Here is a 22,909-nt window from a genome sequence, read left to right as displayed (position 1 = left end):
AGTGGGAACGTTCCCGCTGCTTGGGGAGAGATCCGCGAAGCCTGCGCGTGCTGGGATCAGCGCGCGCAGGCTTCGGGATGCCTGCAACTCTCCCCAAGCAGTGGGAACGTTCCCGCTGCTTGGGGAGAGATCCGCGAAGCCTGCACGTGCTGGGATCAGCGCTTGCAGGCTTCGGGATGCCTGCAACTCTCCCCAAGCAGTGGGAACGTTCCCGCTGCTTGGGGAGAGATCCGCGAAGCCTGCACGTGCTGGGATCAGCGCTTGCAGGCTTCGGGATGCCTGCAACTCTCCCCAAGCAGTGGGAACGTTCCCGCTGCTTGGGGAGAGATCCGCGAAGCCTGCACGTGCTGGGATCAGCGCTTGCAGGCTTCGGGATGCCGGCAACTCTCCCCAAGCAGTGGGAACGTTCCCGCTGCTTGGGGAGAGATCCGCGAAGCCTGCACGTGCTGGGATCAGCGCGCGCAGGCTTCGGGATGCCTGCAACTCTCCCCAAGCAGTGGGAACGTTCCCGCTGCTTGGGGAGAGATCCGCGAAGCCTGCACGTGCTGGGATCAGCGCTTGCAGGCTTCGGGATGCCGGCAACTCTCCCCAAGCAGTGGGAACGTTCCCGCTGCTTGAGAAGAGGTCCGCGAAGCCTGGAGAGCGAGAGGGGTCGGTGCGCACCTACCGCTCTCGCTCTCCAGGCTTCAGCGAAAGCCTGCATTCGCCCCATAAGACGCACCCACATTTCCCCTTCATTTTTGGAGGGGAAAAAGTGTGTCTTATAGGGCGAAAAATACGGTATCTGATATAGTAAGAAAATAAACCGAAGATTATAGATCAACAAGACAAACAGATGATGCAAGACACAATCCAACTACAGAGTTTTAGTGCAATAAAGCTTCACTTACTAAAAAAACTAGGGATCCATCAAGTCCAAGCATCTAGAAGTAAGAGATGATTTTGCTGTCAGTAACCAGGATAATCTACATTCACGTAAGATTCAGCAGTCTCTGAAGCGTCAAGGACCTGTTATCCCCCATCATTTTTTACAATACGTGGGAGAGGTTGCAGAGAACCACAAAGTCCCCTAGGCTCTCTTTCACTTTTTCACATTTTTGGAAAGAGGATTTAGTGAAGAGCAGGTTGGCATGGTGTGTTTAGCCCTGCCCTTATGCCATTCCTCACTACATGGCTATCTAGCCAGTTCATCCAACTGGGACAATTAGGCAGCAGCTTTTCAAACTTGACAATGTCAGGCTGGATCTGCTGCCAGGCAATACTGTGGCAAAGAACAGATAAGAAGAATGAGTCAAACTCATATAAGAATAAGCTTTAAGATCCACCAGTCAGATGTTACATGAACCTGCACACACCTGCCAAACAGCTGGTGCTTAGGGGATTCCCTAAATATATAACTAGCTTAAAACTATGGACCAAGTTCAAAGAATTTAGCACATATAGGAAATGTGTTACTTTTATGTTCTCTGCAGTGCAACAGAATAAAATGTTAAGTGGTAGGTATAACAGCTCACACAAATGAGTGTGTGTGTGTGTGTGTGTGTGTGTGTGTGTGTGTGTGAAAGCTCACATGAGTTTCTAGATGTCCGACAGAAATCATTCATGACTGCCGGCTTTGAAATCTCTCTCACAATAACCTTGACAATATTTTTTCTATATTCTCCAAGGACTGCCATGTGCCTTAAGACAGTGTTTCCCAACCTTTTTTGGGCAAAGCCACACTTGTTTGATGAAAAAAATCTCGAGGCACACCACCATTACAGCCCCGTGACGTCAGTGCGCAGCGTCACGCCGGGAGGGACGCACGAAAGTGTAAGTTTCAATTTTTTTCCCTCCCCCTTGCCGGGGAACCTCCAAGCTTTGGGGGGGGGGAGGAGGCAGCAAAGCGAGGCAGGAAGGAGAGCGCGGCTTGGCTGGGTGAGCTTTGGCAGGGGCAGGGAATGAGAGCCATGAGGCGGGCGCTGCGGACAGAGGCGCTGCCTGCCGAGCTCGCAGGCAGCCAGGCAGGCAGACGGCGAGAGCCCCGCGCTGGGCGGCCTCTCCTCGCCGCCGCCGCCCCGCCTCTCGCCGCCCGACTCGCCCGCCTCCCTCCAGGCAACATCTCGCGGCACACCAGGCAACATCTCGCGGCACACTAGTGTGCCGCGGAACAGTGGTTGGGAAACACTGCCTTAAGAAACTGTATTAAGCAGTGATACACAGGAACTAGGAACACAGTTGCCTAGTTACGCAAGAAAAATGAATTTTACTCTGACAAAGCATGCCATGCCACCTCTGAAACCTCTTTTTCTTTTTCTTTTGTAACCTCAAGAGGTAACTGGGATCAGAGAAGCAGCATGGGGGAAGGGGACACTCAATTTTGTCATTGTTCACCACTTCCCAATTCCCAATTTGTCTTCACAAGCAGCTTTTTCACACTATATATTTCTCCTCTCAAACATACCCATTTCAATCACATCCACCCCACAGAACGCTTTCCTTGTTAAAAAGGAGCCATCATCCTATCATTCAACAACCATGGTTTCCTGCTATGAGGAAAGGCCACGGTAGCGGATGCTGGTTCAGATATATCTGTCCAAGGTCAAAGTACGGAAAAGCATCCTAAACTGGTACCAAGATTATGGACATTATTAAAGCCATACCATGTCTGAATGACTCAAAGCAAACAGCATTTCCAAAATATATAGTCCTTACTCACTCTCTCCCATGTAAGCTCTTCTGCTGCTCGATCCCATTCCAAAGCGTTCCAGTTCATATCATCTAAATAGATAATTAAATTTTAAAATAGCTAGAAGTAAAGCTCAACCAGGGTAGTAACACTGAATAACTGGACAGGCCTCTTGCGGCCAATTTAAGGTACACAAGTGTTCTAACAATAAAATAAAATATGTTCTGCATGTTCAGATAAAATGGTCGCCAAGTTTGTTGCTTGTAGTAGGTTAAGTGTAACCAACCGCCCTGAAAACCTAATGCATTGTTCCCACAATTCACCAAATTACAATGGATTGGTTTTTTAAGGTTCACATAAGAAAACATAAGGCCAAGTTTGCGTTTTACTGATGTGTGGCAGGTTTTACAAATTTCTAGGAAGCAAGTCATGAAATCAAATAGCCAAAACACAACCCTATTATCCTGGAACAGGGTACAAATATGGTCGTTAAAAAGTAAGTAATATACCTTGCCCTCCATTGTTGGCATCTGCAGCATCTTCTACTACAACATCTTCTTCATCTTCATTGTCTTCCTCTTCTTCATCTGGTTGTTCTTCCTGGATTTCTGGATTTTCACCTACAACTGCATTCTCAGCTGGCTGGTCTGCAGGCTGGTCAAGTGCAGCATTTTCAGCTCCACCATTTCCAACACCCTGAACCTGGCACAGAAAAAAATAATTACACAACTTAAAGAGTTCTGCTATACTATGATGAGTTCCTCCATCATTAGAAATGTCAGGCAACACACTTGAGTGTTAAGAAAATCCATTTAAATTGTTTTTATCATAGATTTGCAAAAATAATAATAATAATAGAAGGTGAGAATGATACAACTCTTCAGAATTTAAAGAAATGTTTTAATAAAGCATGTAAGCGTCAGCTTCGTGTGCATGAAAATTGTTAGATAAAACAAAGATGGTTGAGTGTGTGGCAGGTCTCTACTGCCATGGAGTGAAAACTAATGTCCATTAAAAAGTATGATTTCCTTCTTGTCTAACTTTATCCTATCTAGAAAGATGGCTACAAGGAATCTAGTAAAGACTGTAAAGACTGCCTTGCCCCAGAGCAAGATGCTTCTTAAAATATCAACACATTGTGGTATCTTCTGCTTGTCAGAAACGTCTGCAGCTTGGTCTCCCTGATATACACAAATACATACCCGTATGAGACATTAGCTACAGCAAATAAAGTCCATTTCTCAGGATATACCTGAGTGACTTCCCTGGGGAACAGTATCTTAAACTGAGAGGTGAAGAGGAGCAACTGGAATAAATCTATTCTCAAAAATTCATAGGATGCCAGTCTTTTCAATCTGATCAAGACTGGGCAGGTACAGTCTCAAATAGGAAAATTATTCTGGGTGTTTAAAGAAAGATGATGCAGGCTGAAGGGGAAGGAACCCCATTTCACTGTGATAATTGAGAAGAACCATGTTTTAGATTAGCTTCCAGATGCTACTTTAGATGTTGATCTCAGATTTTGAGGCTATAACAAGGAGTTTAACGTGTTCCCTTTTTGCTCTCATATCATTACTGTGAAAACAGGACAGGAAATAGAACCTGTAACATATGCACATTTAGAAGTAAAACCATGGAGACTACACTACACAACTTTCTACAGACACCTCTGTAATATCAGCCTCCCACGCTAGGATCTTTCTTGTAGAAATAAGGCACATGATCTCCTGTTGCAAGTATCCCGCTAAATATTTCTGGTACTACAGCTGCTATGTCCGTTTCACAAACAGTGTTGCACAGCTTAATGATCTATCTGAATGCAGCCATTCAAAGACTCTTAAGATATTTGATAAAGGTACAGAACAAAACACTATACAGTGGTACCTCGGGTTACAAACGCTTCAGGTTACAAACTCCGCTAACCTGGAAGTAGTTGCCTCGGGTTGCGAACTTTGCCCCAGGATGAGAACGGAAATCGTGCGGTGGTGGCACAGTGGGAGGACCCATTAGCGAAATTGCACCTCACGTTAAGAATGGTTTCGGGTTAAGAATGGACCTCTGGAACAAATTAAGTTCGTAACCCGAGGTACCACTGCAGTAGGAAAGTTGCTGGTACTAAGTGCAATCCACAAGTCAATGAAGCTTCTGCCAGAAGAATGCATTATGCAACAGGATATGTGTATTTATCTACCTAGTGTTAGACAATTCTATATTGGGGGGGGGGGGGAGAGTAGAGAACAAGCTAATGTGCAATAGACAGGAATTCAAGCTGAAAGTTGCAACCAAAAAACTGAAGGACATATTACCTCATTCTGTTGCCCAACACCATTGATGGCTTGCTGCTGATTTTGTTCCAGCCACTGTGGTGCTCCTCCGTGGACAATTTGTTCACGTAACCATACAAGGCTGATAAATGCACAGAGTGTGCACGTCACCACAAAACAACCTTGCAAACAGTCTGCCAGTAAATTCTCTCTATTGAAGAGACAACCAACACATTCTTTACACCCATTATCACAACAGTTACGTTCCAAATGCAAAATCATTGTTGACTCACTCTGCAATCAGTCACCCATGCTTAGGTAAGACCTCCTTAACGGTACCAAATTTACCTGATTTTGAACAAATGAACAAGTCAAGATCTCCAGTAGAAGATCTCGCTGTGGAAGCCTTTAGATATTTCAATTTAAATCTATTCAATCATCATGTTGATCTCAAGTTGCTTGCTATCTGCACAAAATTATTAATTAAAAGTTTCTCCAGCATCTTCATTCACCTGACAATACTAATCTGATCCTTTATTTTGTTGATGAAGTATTTAAAATAAGGCAGTGTAAGACATTTACTTTCTTTTACTTTATTATTTATTACCTCCTGGAGGTTTTGAGCTGGTGAGATGTTGTAGGAATTAACACTGGGGATCATTACAGGCCATAGATCGCTTCCCTGTATATTTTTGCATTAAGCTCAATTATTTAATACACTGATAAATAAATGCATCTCATTTTATTTCTAAATTATAAATTTCTGCATGAATTTTCTATTCCATTCCAATATACTATTTATTTTTAATTAAAAGGTTGCCTTTCTGCTACAGGCTCTCAAACAATTAAAATAAACAATACTTTTAAAATGTACATAATAATGTAGTGTGTTTTACAAGTATAAGCTGAATAACTGCTGTACTGGCCAGGCAGAGAAGCAGATAGTCTCATCTTAAGACAAGTTAGGCTGGGATCCTACATGTGAACACTTACATTTTCACAAAACAAAAGTGGTATCTTTTCACACAGATAGATTAAAGCAGAGGCTATATACAAAAACATATTTTATTCATATTAAAACTGGAAAATATTTATTTTGTACAGTGATCGCTTTCTCTATTACTGAATAACCCAGAAGCATTATTCCCAGGCTAGTTATTAAATTCTGTTCACTTAGAGTATATTAAAACACACAGACTGGACCATAAAGAGGAATAAATAATAATAATGCTACATTCTTTAATTTTCAACCCTATCTCCTATCTCTTTCATTGTAAGAGAAAAACAGCAAGCTGTTTAGAACACAATGTGTAGAAATATCTGTAGTATTAGCTGATACTTACGTTGACAGCATATCTAATGGCAGTGTCAGTAGTGAGCTCACAGAGCCAGTAAACAAGCACTTGTAGATACGGCCTAAAGGAGTAAAAATTGACATTATTATTATTATTATTATTATAATATATGCAATTTCCACTAATTAAACCTGGGTTTTTGGGGGGAGTTAGAAGCATCCTAAAGTTCATTTTAACAGGCTAACAATGCTTCAGTAACAAGCCTAGTAAGATGAGGGAATTCAAACCAGGTTTGGGGTGGAGAGGAGTGTGTTCTTGCAGACCAATCCCTCATCCCTTAAGTCTGGAAAAAGTTCCATTTGCTTCAGACCTTGATTTCAAATAGCACGTTAAGATAATTTTTAGGGGAAAAGCATCAAAAGCTCCAAACTTCCTCGGTTCTTAAGCAGTGAATATTTTAGAATCTGTGAGCATTTGCATCTATGTGTGATTTCAAAGGAACAGAATCATATTCGATCCAATTACCCAAACTATTCTCAACTATAACAGAGTTGTTGCAAATGTTTCTTGTATAACACGGGAACATATGCAAATACCACACCTGGAGTACTGTGTCCAGTTCTGGGCAACACATTTTAAGAAGGATATTGACAAGCTGGAACGTGGTCAGGGTGTGTGTGTGACCAAGATGATAAAGGATCTGGAAGCCAAGGCTTATGAGGAACAGTTGAGTATGTCTGAGAACAGATATGATACCCATCTAAACATATCTAAAGGGCTGTCACATGGAAAATGGAGCAAGCTTGTTTTTTCCTACTCTGGAGGGAAGGACTTGAACCAATTGATTCAAGTTTGAAGAAAGGCGATTCTGATACAGTGGTGCCTCGCAAGACGAAAAGAATCCGTTCTGTGATTCTCTTCGTCTAACGGTTTTTTCGTCTTGCGAAGCAAGCCCATTGACGGATTAGCGGATTAGCGCTATTAACGGCTTTTAGCGGCTTTTAGGCTTATCGGATCAGCTGATAAGCGGCTTAGCGGCTTAGAAAAGGGGGGGGGAACCCGCAGGAACTCGCAAGACATTTTCGTCTTGCGAAGCAAGCCCATAGGAGATTCGTTTTGCGAAGCACCTCCAAAACGGAAAACTCTTTCGTCTAGCAAGTTTTCCATCTTGCGAGGCATTCGACTTGTGGGGCACCACTGTATAAACGTCAGGGAAAACCTTCTGAGAGTAAGAGCTGTTCAACACTGGAAAGGTTGGGTGGCCATCTGTCATGTATGGCTTAGTTGAGATTCCTACATCACAAGGGGTTGGACTAGATGACCATTCGGGTCCCTTCCAACTCTATGATTCTAAGAGATGCAGGCAAACAGACCACAGTAGAAGAAACTGTTAAAGCTGTGAGGATTAAAAGGCACATGAAAGCCAGAGAATAACCTTCACCATCTTTTCGCCAATTAAAATCTAAGACTGCGGTCTATAAGAATTTGAACACAGGCAAGAGGAAATCCAGCTCTTGCCATTCTGTCAGCATCTATAATACCAACATGGCTAAACTAAAAGAAAAGGAAACTTACTGGGAACTCCTACACAAAGTGCCTCAGAAGGCAGCTTAAAAGGTCCAGGTGTAGCATTGTTCTCTGTGCAAGCACTAGTGATGTTTGTGTTTTCCAATCACCTTTGAAGAATTATGCACACAGCATTCATAGCTGCTTTTTCTGAAATTCAGTGATTAAGAACCGGATATGATGAAGGTTGGAGCTTCTAATACTTTCCCCCTTAACTAGCTTACTGTTAACCATGGTTCTGAGAGCCCCCTGACAATAAAACGTTTCCCCTCCCTCTTGTACTGCTCTGCCATATGCATATTATACGTCCACAAAATGAGATACTTACATGCTGTAAGAGGTACAACTCCTAACCATGCAAAGGCCACAAGTGTATAGTGAAACCAGTATCGTATTGCTGTGCCAATACTTGTAACCAGTCCAGCACATATGTCTTGGATTGGAAGCCGAGAAGGCATATCTGGGGAATAAACTAAGAAAAGAAAGAACAGAAAGGATTGCAATTTTACTTCTACCACTCTGAATTGTTTTTATGAGAAACATCATAGTATTCCTGCAAAATTTCCCATGACACTGAACTGAAAATACTACATGGTCATCTATCATTATAGTTTTAAAGCCAACCTTTTCAAGTGAAGGATAAAAACTTCTTAAAGCAAAATAATGTCAGAGACCAATTTAGATAAAGCCAGTCTGCAATGTGCCTTGCTTATGAAAGTGTTGCTGTGTCAGGTGGCACATCCATAAACTCCAAAATGCTCACTAGCGGTATGGGTGTTATTTTAAAATGAAAACAATGTGGTATCATATGGGATGCTATTTACATGAAGGATTTTCTAGGGCTGTTGTCGGATTTCAACCAAGCCAGTCAAACCATTGTTTCAGAAGGGGTTACAATGACTTGGCCATATCTCAGATACACAGCTTAGAGACAGTGCAGTGCCTACAATATTTAGTTTACTGGAGACAAGCACACTGCTGGTGAACCTGCAAATTCACATGAAGACTCTCTGTAGCCTAAAACCACCATAAAGAAAAGTCTTTGTTTAAACACATCACAAACTCTCACCATATACTTACTTGGTGTGAAAGCAAATCTATGTTTACATAATTCACAGTATTCTTTTCTGCTGTGTTTGAGCCACTGAACTAAGCTGCAATTAAAAAGAAACATGAGTAGAGTGTATCTACAGTTTAAAATCTACAAGTTATTTTTTGAGTGTCAGAAATTAAGAAAATGCAGCAAAATAATCAGTAAAATATAAAGAAAAACATCAATAATTCAAATTCAGAGGGATAGAAAAACAGAGATAATGCCTTTCTTTAAATACTCTTGTTTTGTTGATAGTGAACATGTTTGAAGAGCATAGGCATACAGTTCAAGAGCACTGCTCTCCAGAAACCGCAAATACAGCTACTTGGCTACAGTTATGAAAGGCATTCTTAAATGCCAACTAGAGCAGAAAGGTAGCATGTAAGTTTTCAAATAAAAAAAGACTAATGCAAAGGGCAAAGGACCATGTGCTACACGTGCAAGGCTTTCTTCAGCAACCCCTTTCTAGAAGCAGGCTTCTGCTCCACATTTCTCTGTTCTCAAATGTGAAGGGACCCTCTGTAGAGGCTTCTTATATTACTTAAAGGACTATGCCATCAAGGGAGAAACTGACATATCTCTTTGGATTGCATACAAAGTAAATTTACAGGGCAGAAGCTCACACCACATTACATGTCTTCTACTATTGCAGTTGGCCCTTCACCTTCCTCTTCTCATCCCTGTAGCACCTTGAAAGCCCCCCTAAATCTACACCAGAGGGTCAATGACAAAAAGGAGCAAGCATTTAAAACACTAAACACTATTAATACATAGATCTAACCCTTCTAATAAAAAACAATATACCCTTAATATCCAGAAATTCTATAAAGGGGTTTCAGATACTTCTTGTATTATCCCATTAATTACACAGGGATTAAAAATAATATATGCAGTTTTTCTTCTCCACACCTTGATAATTCCTTAACATGTAAACCTATGCTTATGGGTTCGTGGTCCACCAATTGGGAACCACAAAGCATTATTTATCTGCCAGATTCCCAAAATGTTCATAACGATTACATGCCGTAAGCATATATGAATAGGCATTGACATATTTTGGAGGAAAAAACTTACCATTCTTGATGAATGAATTTAATACTGCCAGTGCATACACATGGATGATAGAGAGGTTTCTCAGGAGTTCCTTCAGATCGACATACCCTGCATATGTCTGTTAAACATAAATAGAATTAATACAGAATAAAACTAATAGAAATGCTTTCCATTATAATGAGATACTTCTTTAAGTTTCCTGGTGTATCAAATTTTCCTAAATAGTAAAAAAAAAAAAGTGCCAAAGGAAGATCAATAAGTGTCAGCTTTTATCCCTTGAATCTGACATTGGTGCACTACTGTTATTTTAAGATAACAAAAATAGGTGAAATACTATATTTAAAGCAAGAGCATTAAAAATACTTTTTGGCAGATGTTCTTAAACAAGCAATTTTGCAAGTGTGTTCTTCAAATGCAGGATGTTTTAACAAACCACAAAGGAAGTAACAATAGCAAGTTCTACTCCTGGCTCTTATATTGACCAGTCCAATGTTGAAGCCTAGAAGCTTCATTGGGCATTCTCCTATAATCTGAAAAACACTGCAGCAATTCACATTGCATGGGGCTTCAGTCAAGAACATAGGAAGCTGCCTTCTACTGAGTCAGACCACTGGTCCACCTTGTTTAGCATTCTATGCTGACTAGCAGCTGCTCACTAGCATTTCCAGCAGGGCTCATTCCCAGCCCTACCTGAAAATGCCAGGGACTGAACCTAGAATCTTTTGCATGTAAAGAAAGTGTTCTACTATTCAGCCATGGCCCTGATTAATCTAACACTAACACAGGAAGAATATTAAAATACTCCCAAATACAGCAGTCTCCTCAATGTTGGCAAAGACTGGTATAGATCCAAGTTTCCCTAATAACAGGGTTTAATTTGTAACAGGCATCAATGGAATACAGCCCCAATATCCATTTTCAAGGCTGCATTCATATGTAATGCTAACTTAAGCCATGGTTTAGCATTAGGGTAGACAAGCCAAAGTGAGCCTTGAGTTTACACGCTCCCCACAAAATGTCAAAGGTCGTAAACTTCAGTTTCACAATAGCTGCAGTTTAGCGTTATATTCCGTGTGCTGCTCTGGTGCCGGTTCGCCGGAGCAGCTTCGTCACGCTGGCCACGTGACCCGGAAGTGTCTGCGGACAGCGCTGGCTCCCGGCCTCTAGAGTGAGATGAGCGCACAACCCTAGAGTCTGTCAAGACTGGCCCGTACGGGCAGGGGTACCTTTACCTTTACCTTTACCTTTAGCATTATATTCAGACCTTAAATGCAATCTTAGCTACCATTTGTTGAAACAAGCCAGCTTCACAAACAATGCTTTGAAGTTGGCTTGTTTCAGAAAACCATTATTAAGATTAACCAAACTTTGTCCAGATTCAGGTGTCACAATTTGTAGCTAACCTAAAAAAGAAATGAAATCTCCTTAGCTCATCCTCATAGGTGACAAGAAAACCTATAATTATTTAAGTGTTTTTAATTCTTGACCATGCATTGGATGCTGAACAGCACTTTGTGTAACATAGCAGAACCGTAGGAAAACGTGTCCTTTATATGAAAGCTCTATGATAGCCAACAGCTGTGACAAAAATGAAATAATGTGCATGGAAAAGATATACATAAGAGTGGCAGGGGATAGACATCACTATCCCTGGCTTACCTGGCAAGAAATTGAAAAAATGGAAGCAAATGCATGCACTAACAGAAAGGTTGACCTATTTGCTGGCATCACATCATGTGGCAGCTCTCCAGGAAAGCCAGTACAGTGGTGCCTCGCAAGACGAAATTAATTCGTTCCGCAAGTTTTTTCTTCTTGCGAGTTTTTCGTCTTGCGATGCACGGTTTCCCATAGGAATGCATTGAAAATCAATTAATGCGTTCCTAGGGAAACCGACTTCAGACCAGGTCCGGGGACAGTCTGTCCCCCGACCTCTTCTGAAGGCTGGGGGGGGGACAAGGGCTTTTCTTCCCACCCCCAGCATTTTAAAATCGCCCCGGGACAGCGGAGGACTTCTCCGCTGTCGGGGCGATTTAAAAGCCCCTGGGAAGGCAGGCAGGGGGGACAAAGACTTTTGCCCCCCGCCAGCCTTCAGAAGAGGTCCTGGACCTCTTCTGAAGGCTGGCGGGGGCGAAAGTCTTTGCTCCCCCCGCCTGCCTTCAAAAGCTGTCCGGCCAAGGCTTCGCGGACCTCTCCGCCAGCAGCGGCAGCGCTGCCGCTGCTGGCGGAGACTTGCCGGCATGCCGAAGCCTGCGCGCAGCGCGCCCAGGCTTCGCGGACCTCTCCGCCAGCAGCGGCAGCGCTGCCGCTGCTGGCGGAGACTTGCCGGCATGCCGAAGCCTGCGCGCGCTGACATCAGCGCGCCCAGGCTTCGCGGATCTGTCCTGCCTTCAAAAGCCGTCCGGGATAGCGAGAAGCGCTTCCCTGCTATCCCGGACTGCTTTTAAAATGCTGGCGCTGGGGAGCAAAGCCTTTCGCCCCCCGCCAGCCTTCCTGGACCTCTTCTGAAGGCCGGAGGGGGGGGGGAGGCTTTGCTCCCCACTGCTAGCATTTAAAAGAGGTCCCCGGAGATTTCCCTATGGGCTTTCGTCTTGCGAAGCAAGCCCATAGGGAAATTCATTTTGCGAAGCGCCTCCAAAACGGAAAACCCTTTCGTCTAGCGCGTTTTCCGTCTTGCGAGGCGTTCGTCTTGCGGGGTACCACTGTACACTCTCAGTCCCACACAACATACATACTATAACTCTGAAAGGGCACTTTACCCATGTATCTTTCCTATTCACGTTCTGAAAATATATGTGGGGAGAAAGCCAAAGGGACTATAATCCACCCTGGAAAAGCTATGTAATGTAAACCAAGGGAATTTACATTACCAAGAAAAGAAAAAGGGAAAGACAGAAAGGCTGGATTAAATCTAGTTGCCTGTAGGCATTTCATGTATTTTCCTAAACAGTGACACAAGTGAAAAGGTTAGTCTAACCAGTTTAACTTGTTCATTAATTCAGAATTTAATAGAGCGTTTATACAATCCAGGCCAGTACGCATTGTATAAGACTCATACTTTTTTTTAAAAAAAAAAAAGGCAGCTACTCATTTGCAGCAGCCATGTCTGCTTTGTTGTATGGCAAAGCATGAAAACAGCTGCACTCTTTTCTTTCCAGTGTTATTGTTTCTGGTTTCACTTCTGCTGCTTCTTGTTTACTGCATGACTCCCTGGCCTTGCCTCAATCCCAGTACAGAAATGCAAAGTGGGCCTGACCTTACTCAGCTGTGACCACTTGGATTTTCAGTACTGTACCAGGCTAGACTAGGGTTGGAGTGTTGCTATTGTCTATAAGAATACAGTGGTGCCCTGCAAGACGAATGCCTCGCAAGACGGAAAACCCGCTAGACGAAAGGGTTTTCCGTTTTTGAGCTGCTTCACAAGACGATTTTCCCTATGGGCTTGCTTTGCAAGACGAAAACGTCTTGCGAGTGTTCCGATTTTTTTTCCGCTTCCTCCCCTTTTTCTAAGCCGCTAAGCCGCTAATAGCCTTTTAGCCGCTAATCCGCTAAGCCTTTAATAGCCACTAAGCCTTTAATAGCCGCTAAGCCGCTAATAGCGCTAATCCGCTAAGCCGCTAATAGGGTTGCTTCGCAAGACGAAAAAGCCGCTAGACAAAGACTCGCGGAACAGATTAATTTCGTCTTGCGAGGCACCACTGTACCATATCCTTGATCAGGAAGCCTCTTGACATCATCATCATCATTTATTATATTTATACCCCTCCCATTTAGGGTCTGCACCTGGTATTGGGCCAGAGAGACAGGTCAGGGGTGCTGCTGGGCTACTAACCACTCTGTTGCCCAATGGTATCCCTGATCCAGCTTGCCAAGGTAGTCTCTGGGGTATTGTTGGAGGACCCTAAAACAATAATCCTGGGTGACTTCAATAGTCACGCAGAGGCTGTTGTCGGGCCAACTTAAGACAACATGGCCTCCATGACAACTGTGGGTCTCTCTCAGATGGCCATTGGTTCAACACAACCCTCTGGAGCACTCAAAGACCCGCTGTGACCAAATGACAACACACTTTGAGGATAAAGTCACTTGTCTTTGGAGTGATCTTCACTCTGCACCTGTTGCAGCTCCAAATAAAGTACCCAGTGTCAGTATTGAGAATGTTTTGTGGGATCAGTTTCACCTTAGGCAATCAGCTGATGTGGACATGGTGGCGGCAGCCATGCATCTAACCATGTGCCCCATCAAATCCTGTTCCTCCTGGCTTATTAAGCTGCACTGAAAAAGGCACTGATGTGACCACTCCTAAAGAAACCACCTCTGGACCTTTGGATTGGAACAACTATCAACCAGTTGCTAATGTCCCCTTTTTGGGGGAATATGGTGGAGAGGGATGTGGTGGAAGCATTCTTGGAGGACCCAGATTATTTAGATCCATTTCAATCTGGGTACAGGTCTGGCCACGGAATTGAGTCAGCCTTGGTCACTCTGATGGATGACACTTGCAGAGGGAGGACAGGGGAGCACAACTTTACTCCTGTTTCTTGATCCCCTCATTGGCTTTTGATACCACTGACCATGGTATCCTCCTGGAACAGCTTCAGGGATTGGGAATTGGAAGCAATGTATTATAGTGGATCCAATCCTATCTTCAAGGGAGTCCAGAGAGTAGCCTGGGGCAAGTGCCTTTCGGCCTCCTGGAGGCTACTATCTCCAGCGATATTTAAAATCTACATGAACCTGCAGGGAGCAGATGTTAGAAGTTTCACCGTGAGGTGCCATCAGTATGCTAATGACACTCGGCTCTGTTTCTCCATAAAAGCTTACTCAGGAGAAGCCACTGCCTGGATGCAGTGGTGAAATGGATGAGAGAAAATAAGCTGAGCTTGAATCCTGGCAAGACAGAAGCACTGTGAGTAGCTCCTACAACTGAGAAACCGATCAATTGCCTATTCTGGATTCAGTATGATTTCCGACAGAAGTTAGAAACGTAACACCTATGCACTGGCTGTTGATATGCTACCAGGACAAGTTCAAGGCGTATGAGGTATACAAAGCCCTTAATAACTTGGGGGACCAGATTACCTACAAGGTTTCCTTACCCCACACATGCCCACTTTTTGTCCCCTTACAAGGAAAAATGGATTTAGGAGTACTGATAAGAGTGGGATGCATGGAGTGCAGGGGAGGGGTTGTACTTCGGGGGGGCACACTTCATTCTCCTTCTGCGGTAGTTTGCCCATCTTGTACTCAGCTCTCACCTGTGGCTCCTAGAGGCTGTCAGCATGAGACAGCAGCTACACCCCCAGGATATGGCTTTGACTGTCTCAAACCCTCAGTGAGTTAGGGACTTCCCCTGCATACAAAGACAGGCTACAGCAGATTGAGCGCATGAGACCAATAGCGGGTCCAACAGTCAAGAAGGCAGTTACAGTACACGCTGTAGAGGGAAACGAGGGGCAGATGGGGCTCATCAACCAGGGAAAATAGCTCATTTAGGAGAAGGAAAACTGGTCCTAAACCTCTGCTGCCTTACAGCTATACTCATTTGTGAGAAAGGCTTCAGGAGTAAACCCTGGGGGGAATCCATACCTGCTGCCTTGCAGGATATTCTTGGGAGAAGAAAAGGCTAAAGAGTCAACCCTACATAAATCCGGAGTAGATAGTTGGACCTCCTTCCTTCCATGAAACTACTGTGTAAGGTCATAGGGAGATTTGGAGCGCAGTGTTAACAGTATGCGGATGTCAGCCAACTTTGTTTCTCCTCTCTATCTGTTGCTAATGAGAGCTAATAAAATGAAAATGAATCTAGATAAGATATTCTTGTAGTGTTTGATTCGCCTCCCAAGTAGGTGATGGCCAGTCTGAGGGAAGCTGTTCCCCATATCAGTCTGCCTGGAATTTGAAATCTAATGGGGAGGCCTTGCTGATAGCTCCAACTTCAAAGGAAGTTTGGTGCTCCATCACCTGCTGATGATTACCTCAGTAATAGCACCCTGGTTCTTGGGTACACTCCTCCTGGAGGTTCTGCTGGCACCAGTTTATTATTATTTTTTAGGTCATTAAATGTATACACTGCTTGAGTGTAAAAAAAACAACCTCAAAGCATTTTACAAAAAAAGATAAAACAGTAACAATAAAGCAGTGTTGTTTATCTTCAGGCAACTGTAGAAAACCTGCCTCTTCCACCATGCTTTTTCATGTTGAGGGATTCCAAAATCACAGAAAATTCCCAGACTGAAATGGATCTCGAAAATTAGTATTGTACAAAAATGCCTGGTACAGTCACCAACCACTTAAGCATCTTGCCAAAAAAGGTAAGATTTGCAACTGGTCATATTTGGCACTATCTTCAGGTTAATGGAGTGTTTCTTTAGGTGTGATCTTGCAAATACCTCCTTCAAGGAAGCTTGGACAATTCCCTTGTGAAACAAGGCCTTAGTCATCTCCCAAATCCAAGAGGCCATTCCTCCCTTAGCTGCTGTGTTGTAAGCCAGAAAGAGCAAGGGTTGCATAAACAGGTAGTCGGCTACACTCCAAGCACCTTGCCTACACCCCCAGCTGCAATTCAGCCAAAGAAACAAAATTACATAGTACCCCAGATACATTCTGAGACTGATTTGCAAGCCAGATCCTGGTACACAATCCTGCTTTGTAAGAGGCATTCAAACCACAGTAACCAGGTTTGGACATTAAAGCAACAGCAGTTTAATTAAGCTTGGCATGTGAGGGAGCACATGAACACACAACATGTTCCCTCTCTAAGACCTACCTTCTGAATTATCTAAAACTATATTAAAATATTGTCTAAGAATTAAAATACATTCACCTAAAGGCTTCCAATGTTTGGGAGAGGGGAGAGAATATGTCCATTTGGTAGTGAAAACATTAACAGTAGCTATAAAACATTTACAAATGTCCTACGTGGAATCCAAAACAAGAGAAATCAGTCTCTGTCATCTGTTAGAATATACTGGACTGTGAATCTAAGAGAAGCAGCGAGTATAACAGTCACCACTCTCTTTTCCAGAAGTAACAAATTGTTCTTTGAAACAAGGTTTGTGGTATCTTACAGGTTTCTTGGAGCATGAAAATCTCACAGTGCTCTCTGATAAAGGTCCACATTACTCTCCAGTACAGGAGTGGGAAACCAGAAGACCTAATAGTTCCCCAGGCAAATTTTTCTGAACCCTAACACCTCACCAATTTTGGCAGCACTAGGGAACATGAAAAAAATGAAGTAGGCAGAAAGGTTTAAACACAACACCCTAATGAGGATGAGAATCTCAACCTCATGGTCACCAGACATGGGATGATAAGCCACTTTTTGACTGATCTGTACTGAAGAAGAGAGTTGTGTGTCCCAAGTATGTGAATGTATGAGACAGGATTTGTGAAAAAGTGGGTGGTATATAACCCCTCCAGGGAGATAAACAAACGTGAAGGTGGGCAAAAACAATTAACTACCCCAGCTCTAATACATCCTTTAACACTGTGGTGGGAGGGGTTAACTGAATGTTTTTAAAATTAAAATTTAATACAGTTTAAATGAAGAAATCATTAAATGGGGGAAATGTGAATTTTATGGCTCTGGGTTAACATACAGGTTAAAATAGTTATTTAACTATTATTGCTCAAATACACAAGAACAATTCTAACCTGGTAATCCTAGTCAGAAAATACAACTGAATATACATTTAAACATTTTTGAAAGGGGCATGAAGTGAAGCAATTGTAGCTAACATATGCTAAGAATGGACTAACATGCCTGAGTTTACTATGCCAAGATATACACGGGCCTTTCCCTCACACACATAGCTGCTTTGCTTGGGTTGCAGTTAAACCAATAAATGTCTCGATTAACCATACAGTCCCATTCCATCTGAACTGAGGAAGTATGGTAACCAGCTCTGAAACAAGCCAGGATGTAAAAACAAAAAATGGTTTAATATCCTGGCTTATTCCAAACCTGGTAACAGCAACTCTTAAACTGAAAAAATATTATAGGCCACAATGTTCCTGTAGAGCTAACAAATAAGATTTAAGATGGAAAATTATTAAGATTTGAAGTCTTACAAGCACAAGGACGCACAATAATTACAGGGACTATTCCACTGCACATGGAGCAAATCAGGATTCATTTTATTGCCTTCATTCTCCAAGGCCAGTGACAAGCTCTCTAGGTCCAGTCTATCAGTAAAGTGTACACTGAGTTCTTTTAACAGCTGAACCCGTTTCAAGGTGGTGATTTGCCAGACCAAGTTGCAGAGACCCAAAATCTACATATTGGGTTTTATATACGAGTCAGCTTATTAGGCCTCTGTTTTTAATATTATAGTAGAGTGAGTGATATTGGAGTCTCATTCTGTGGGCCTCCATTCAGTTAGTGAGACAGCAAGGAAAACAATCTGGCCAAACCTTGTTGAAGAAAGGGTTTGGGCATACATGACTTTCTACTTGTCCAGGGAAACTGTGAAAGTGCAGATTAGGCCTTCAGCTAAATTTTCAAGTCACCACACTCCTTTTTGTCCATTATTGTCTTCACTATGCTGCAATGTTAAACACTAACTTTGCAGTTTCTTCTACCCTCCTCAGCACCTCAGCAATTAAATGAAGTTAGGTCTTAATGACCAATAACTGGGACAAAATGTCTCAGATTCATTTGGGTTACAATCTTTACAATGTTAGGATGAACTCCTGGCACAGACTTGCAGAATCATCAGAAGACTGCACTGTTCAAGCTTTTTAAGAAGACTTTGATTATGCTTTTTATTATTGTTGTTACCATAAATTTAAAAACAATAAAATATTTTTAAACAGACAACAACTTTAAGGAAAGCAGACCTATCTGTCAAGATTTTTGGGTGTCCAATTTTAGCACTGCGGCTCCTGGAGGGCTGTTGTAGCAGCTTACATTTTCAAATAGGGGTTAGGAATACATCATAGGTGCCAACACTACCAGTTCATTTACGCTTCATTCCGGTCTCTTCTTAACATACTGTATACTTAACATACTGTATAACATACTCAAGGTAAGCAAAACCCCTCCTAAGCCCAAAAGTAAATCAGACATCAAGAATAAATTATCAGAGCAATGATACAGCAAGTAAGAGGTTCTGGGGATACATGTCCCCAAAAAGCTCACGTGCCAGCAATCTAATTTAATATCTTCTGAATCAGGAACTACTCAATTGGCTTATGAGCAAATGTTGCTGTATTTTACATAGAATGAATTGTATTTAAAAACATATACAATTTCAGTACTCTTTTTTTCCAATTAAAGGAAATCTCATCTGAGCAAAACATGTTTCTGTGACACCATAGAATGTTCTTAATTTATTGATCACTTTTGGGTGGTGACATGGATATGGATTAGATGTTCAGAAAGTTGTTTTTTTAAAGGACGTGTGCTGCTTGTCTAACTTTTACCTAAATAAGCATCCAAACCTTTCTCTTCCAATTACCCTTGTGACTGTTAAGATTTTTACATAAGCAGGTATAGCATATGACATTTTTAATTCAGAACTAGTTTAGCAGAGAAAAGGGATAAGAGAAATCAATAGGAAAAAAGAAAAGTTTACGGTGAGACTATCATTTTTCTACCACAACAAGCTGAACAATGCAAAGATGCACAATTTGCCCAGGAGTGCAAACATTATGAAAAGTATGCAACAAACATCTCATATTTTGAAACAGAAGATGGGAAATAACGCCATGTTTTCAACACAGAGTTATGCCTCTTATTTCCCTTTACGAAGTGAAAGAAGAAAAGTTTACCAAAAGCCTATAGCTGTAGCAGCAAAGGAATTACTGTGGCACAAACTTTCTGATGCAGTAGGCTCCTACTTATAAAACCTAATCCCATTTAGTCTTCTAAGGTACCCCAGGACCCTGTTACCATTTCCTACAAGAAAATGCTTAGCACACCTACTCATAGCTGTTAACTTTTCCCTTTTTTTAAGGGAAATTCCCTTATTCCGAATAGGATTCCTCGCAAGAAAAGGGGAAAGTTGACAGCTATGCACCTACTATTCTGGAACATGTCCCACCCAGCAGCTTTTGGAGGGTGAGCTGTAAAAAAAGCATGCCCTACTTTGCAGCGGAAAAAGAAAACAAAAACCAAGCAGCTGTCAAAGCTCACTGCAGCTGCCTACAACTGTAGCCTCACCTCTCTGAAAGGTTACCTAAGATCCACACTACCATGGGGGGAGGGGAGGGGTGTGTAGCCAGTTCACACACATCACCCCCAGTCATAGAATCAGGGAATTGTAGAGTCGGAAGGGACCATGAGGGTCATCTAGTCCAACCCCCTGAAATGCAGGAGTTTACTTGCCCCTGAGATTAAGAGTCTCAAGATCTACGGACTGAGCTATCCCAGAGGACTGACACCTAGCTCAATCCAACCCTACTGGACATTGCCTTTCCCTCCCTACCAAGGAGGGGATGCAGGGCAGGGAGGTATTGATTTGTTCTTGTTTTTATGTACGTATTTTGTGGTTGGTTGGTTGGTTTTTTCTAATAGAATGTTTTTGCGCTGTGAAGGGACCCGAGATCTGCAGACGGGGGGGGGGCATACAAATGTCAACAATCACAACCACCTTTCACACACACACACACACACACACACACACACACACACAGCGTTCCGTTTCTGATGGGGTCTTTGTTGGGTCTTTTTTGAGAATCCCGAACCAGCATCCCCACCTCCAACAACAACAACAACAACAACAACACACAGCTGTCAATAAACACACACAAAACACCCTCCGTGGCGCATCTGCCCAGATGAAATCGCTCGCCCCTCGCGTGCTAAGTTCACACACACACACACGAGAGGAGCAACATGCCCCCCACAAAATAACAACAACCGACAACCATCGGCACCCCGATGTTCAGTTGTAAGGTTTTGCCAACCACGACCACACACAATTGCCATGCACACCACCGACACACACAAATCACACAGCGACCGACAACAACACCACACCTCCACACGCATACCAAATATATATATATACACAGAGAGAGACACCCCTCCCTGACAGCCCCCCCCCGCGACGCCAACCGTCCCCGAAGCGGCACCTGAGGCGCCCCAGCGGGCCAAGGGAGGGAAGCTCAGGTGAGGCGCGCAGAACCCCCCCGGGACGCCTCCCCGGCGCAGGCCAGGCTATTTCCCACCCCCACCCGCGACCCTCAGGCCGACGGCCCGGGCTCCTCCCCGCCCCTCCGCTCGCCCCCCCCCGCCCCCCTCACACAAGCCGCCCGAGGCTCCAGGCCGTTACCTTCCTCGGCGGTCTCCATCTTGTCCGGGTGACGCAGGCGGGGCGTGACGCAAGCCGGAGAACCTGGGGGCGGAGGGAGAGAGAGAGAGAGAGAGAGAGCGATAGAGAGGAAGAGAGAGAAGGAACGGGCCCAGCGGGCTCCCGGTAGCCAGGGCCCGCTGCGGCCTTGCCGCGGGCTCCCCCTGGAGGTTTCTTCGCGTCCCCTCAGCGGCCTCCTCGCCAGGGGAGCGTCACAGGAGAAGAGTTCTCCCCGAGCGCGGCGCGGCGCGTCACAAGCGCGGCGTAAAGGCTGCGCGTGCGTCGTTGGGGAGCGCGGCGTACAATAACCGCAGCCAAGCCTGTCTTGGGTAGGTAGTGAAGCAAGGGGTTAAGGACCACAGAGCGGTGGGTTGCTAGAGAAGGCACGGCTAGGCCACGCCCCCCTCAGCTTCCGGGGAAGGTGGGGGAATGTTTTCTGTGGTCCTCCCCCCCTTCTCCTGTTTGAACCGTGTAGGTAGCCGCATGACCTAGCCAAGACTCTGTACTTCTAGAATCATAAAATTGTAGAGTTGGAAGGGTCCCCCAAAGGTCATCTAGTCCAACCCCCAGCAATGCAGGAATCTAAACTGAAGCTTGAAGATGATATTATTATTATTATTATTATTATTATTATTATTATTATTATTATTATTGTTATTATTATTATTGTTATTATTATTATTATTATTTACTGAAGATTTTTGCCTGCGTTGTTTCTGCTGCAGGCAGTGCCAGATTTAGGGTAGTGTGGGTGCAGAAAGAAGAAATGCCACGGCGCGCCTGTGTCATCCCAGCCTGGTGCTTTCCTCAGCCCCAGCTGCAGCAAATCATGTCTCTCCTGTATCAGCCTCTACAACCACAGCAGAAATGGGGCAGCCCAGTGTTGGAAATTGAATTCTGCAGGCAGCAAAGAACAAAGGCAGCTAGCAATTAGCTTGTTTAATGGAACTATTTTTCCAACTCCCATGTTTCATAATTGAAATAAAGCTATGGTATCAGTTGTCCATTGATTATTTTACAGCAAGCTTCATGTTACAGCATTTGTCACGCAAAAGTGACATAGTGGCCAAGTTCACATGAGTGTGCAGGCTTTGGGAGAGGAGATTGCAGCCACTTCACCCCCCCCCCCAAAGTTATGGCACAAATTGACTTGGCTCAGCAGAGCAGAGCTGGAACTTTCTTTTTTCTTAGGCTGCAAATGGCTAACGTAAACACCTGCTGGCAGGTGGATTAGTAACTCTTGTAGACTTTTTTGCAGGCCTGATTCTAAGCTAAATGTCACACTCACTGCAGATACTGAGGCAGACCAGCCATTAAACAGGGTGAGGCCACTGCCTCAGGCGACAGAAATGCCCCAGGAAGAACGTCCATGCTTACCCTGCCTGCCCCCCACTTCCACCTCAGCAAGATCACATCCATTTTGGGCGAGATCTAGCTGTTGAATAGTGGGTAGACATGGCAGACGACACAGCGATTTCTCCAAAGCAGCTCTTTATTTTGTAAGCTGGAACAGAATTGAACAGCAAACAGCTCAGCCGGCCTGCTTTTATAGGCAGCCGGCTGTCAACACTGTAGCAACAACAACCCAGGGTTTCCCGCCTAAAATAACTGACGTGGACCTGAGTGAAAACTATCTACAGTATCCCCCTGCTGGCCCAGGGTGAGAACTTCAGTAC

General features: G+C 43.8%; 1 protein-coding gene across 1 annotated transcript in view; it reads right to left on the bottom strand.

Annotated features, from left to right (window-relative positions):
- The window catches only part of MARCHF6 (membrane associated ring-CH-type finger 6), a 48,018-nt gene extending 26,638 nt beyond the window's left edge, over window positions 1–21,380 (bottom strand). Inside the window, exons 1-9 of the mRNA XM_081206240.1 lie at window positions 21,216–21,380; window positions 9,961–10,057; window positions 8,874–8,947; window positions 8,122–8,265; window positions 6,276–6,348; window positions 4,975–5,143; window positions 3,178–3,370; window positions 2,699–2,760; window positions 891–923 (exon numbers count right to left, since the gene is read on the bottom strand). Coding sequence (XP_081062366.1) covers window positions 891–923; window positions 2,699–2,760; window positions 3,178–3,370; window positions 4,975–5,143; window positions 6,276–6,348; window positions 8,122–8,265; window positions 8,874–8,947; window positions 9,961–10,057; window positions 21,216–21,234 — 864 coding nt within the window. The 5' untranslated portion in view covers window positions 21,235–21,380. The remainder of the gene's footprint in view (window positions 1–890; window positions 924–2,698; window positions 2,761–3,177; window positions 3,371–4,974; window positions 5,144–6,275; window positions 6,349–8,121; window positions 8,266–8,873; window positions 8,948–9,960; window positions 10,058–21,215) is intronic.
- Between the last annotated feature and the right edge of the window lie 1,529 nt (window positions 21,381–22,909).

The sequence above is a fragment of the Podarcis bocagei genome (genome assembly GCF_964188305.1).
Source record: "Podarcis bocagei genome assembly, chromosome: 8".
NCBI classification, from domain to species: Eukaryota; Metazoa; Chordata; class Lepidosauria; order Squamata; family Lacertidae; genus Podarcis; species Podarcis bocagei.
The sequence above is the reverse complement of the archived record's forward strand: the minus strand, read 5'-3'. Positions and strand labels throughout refer to the sequence as shown.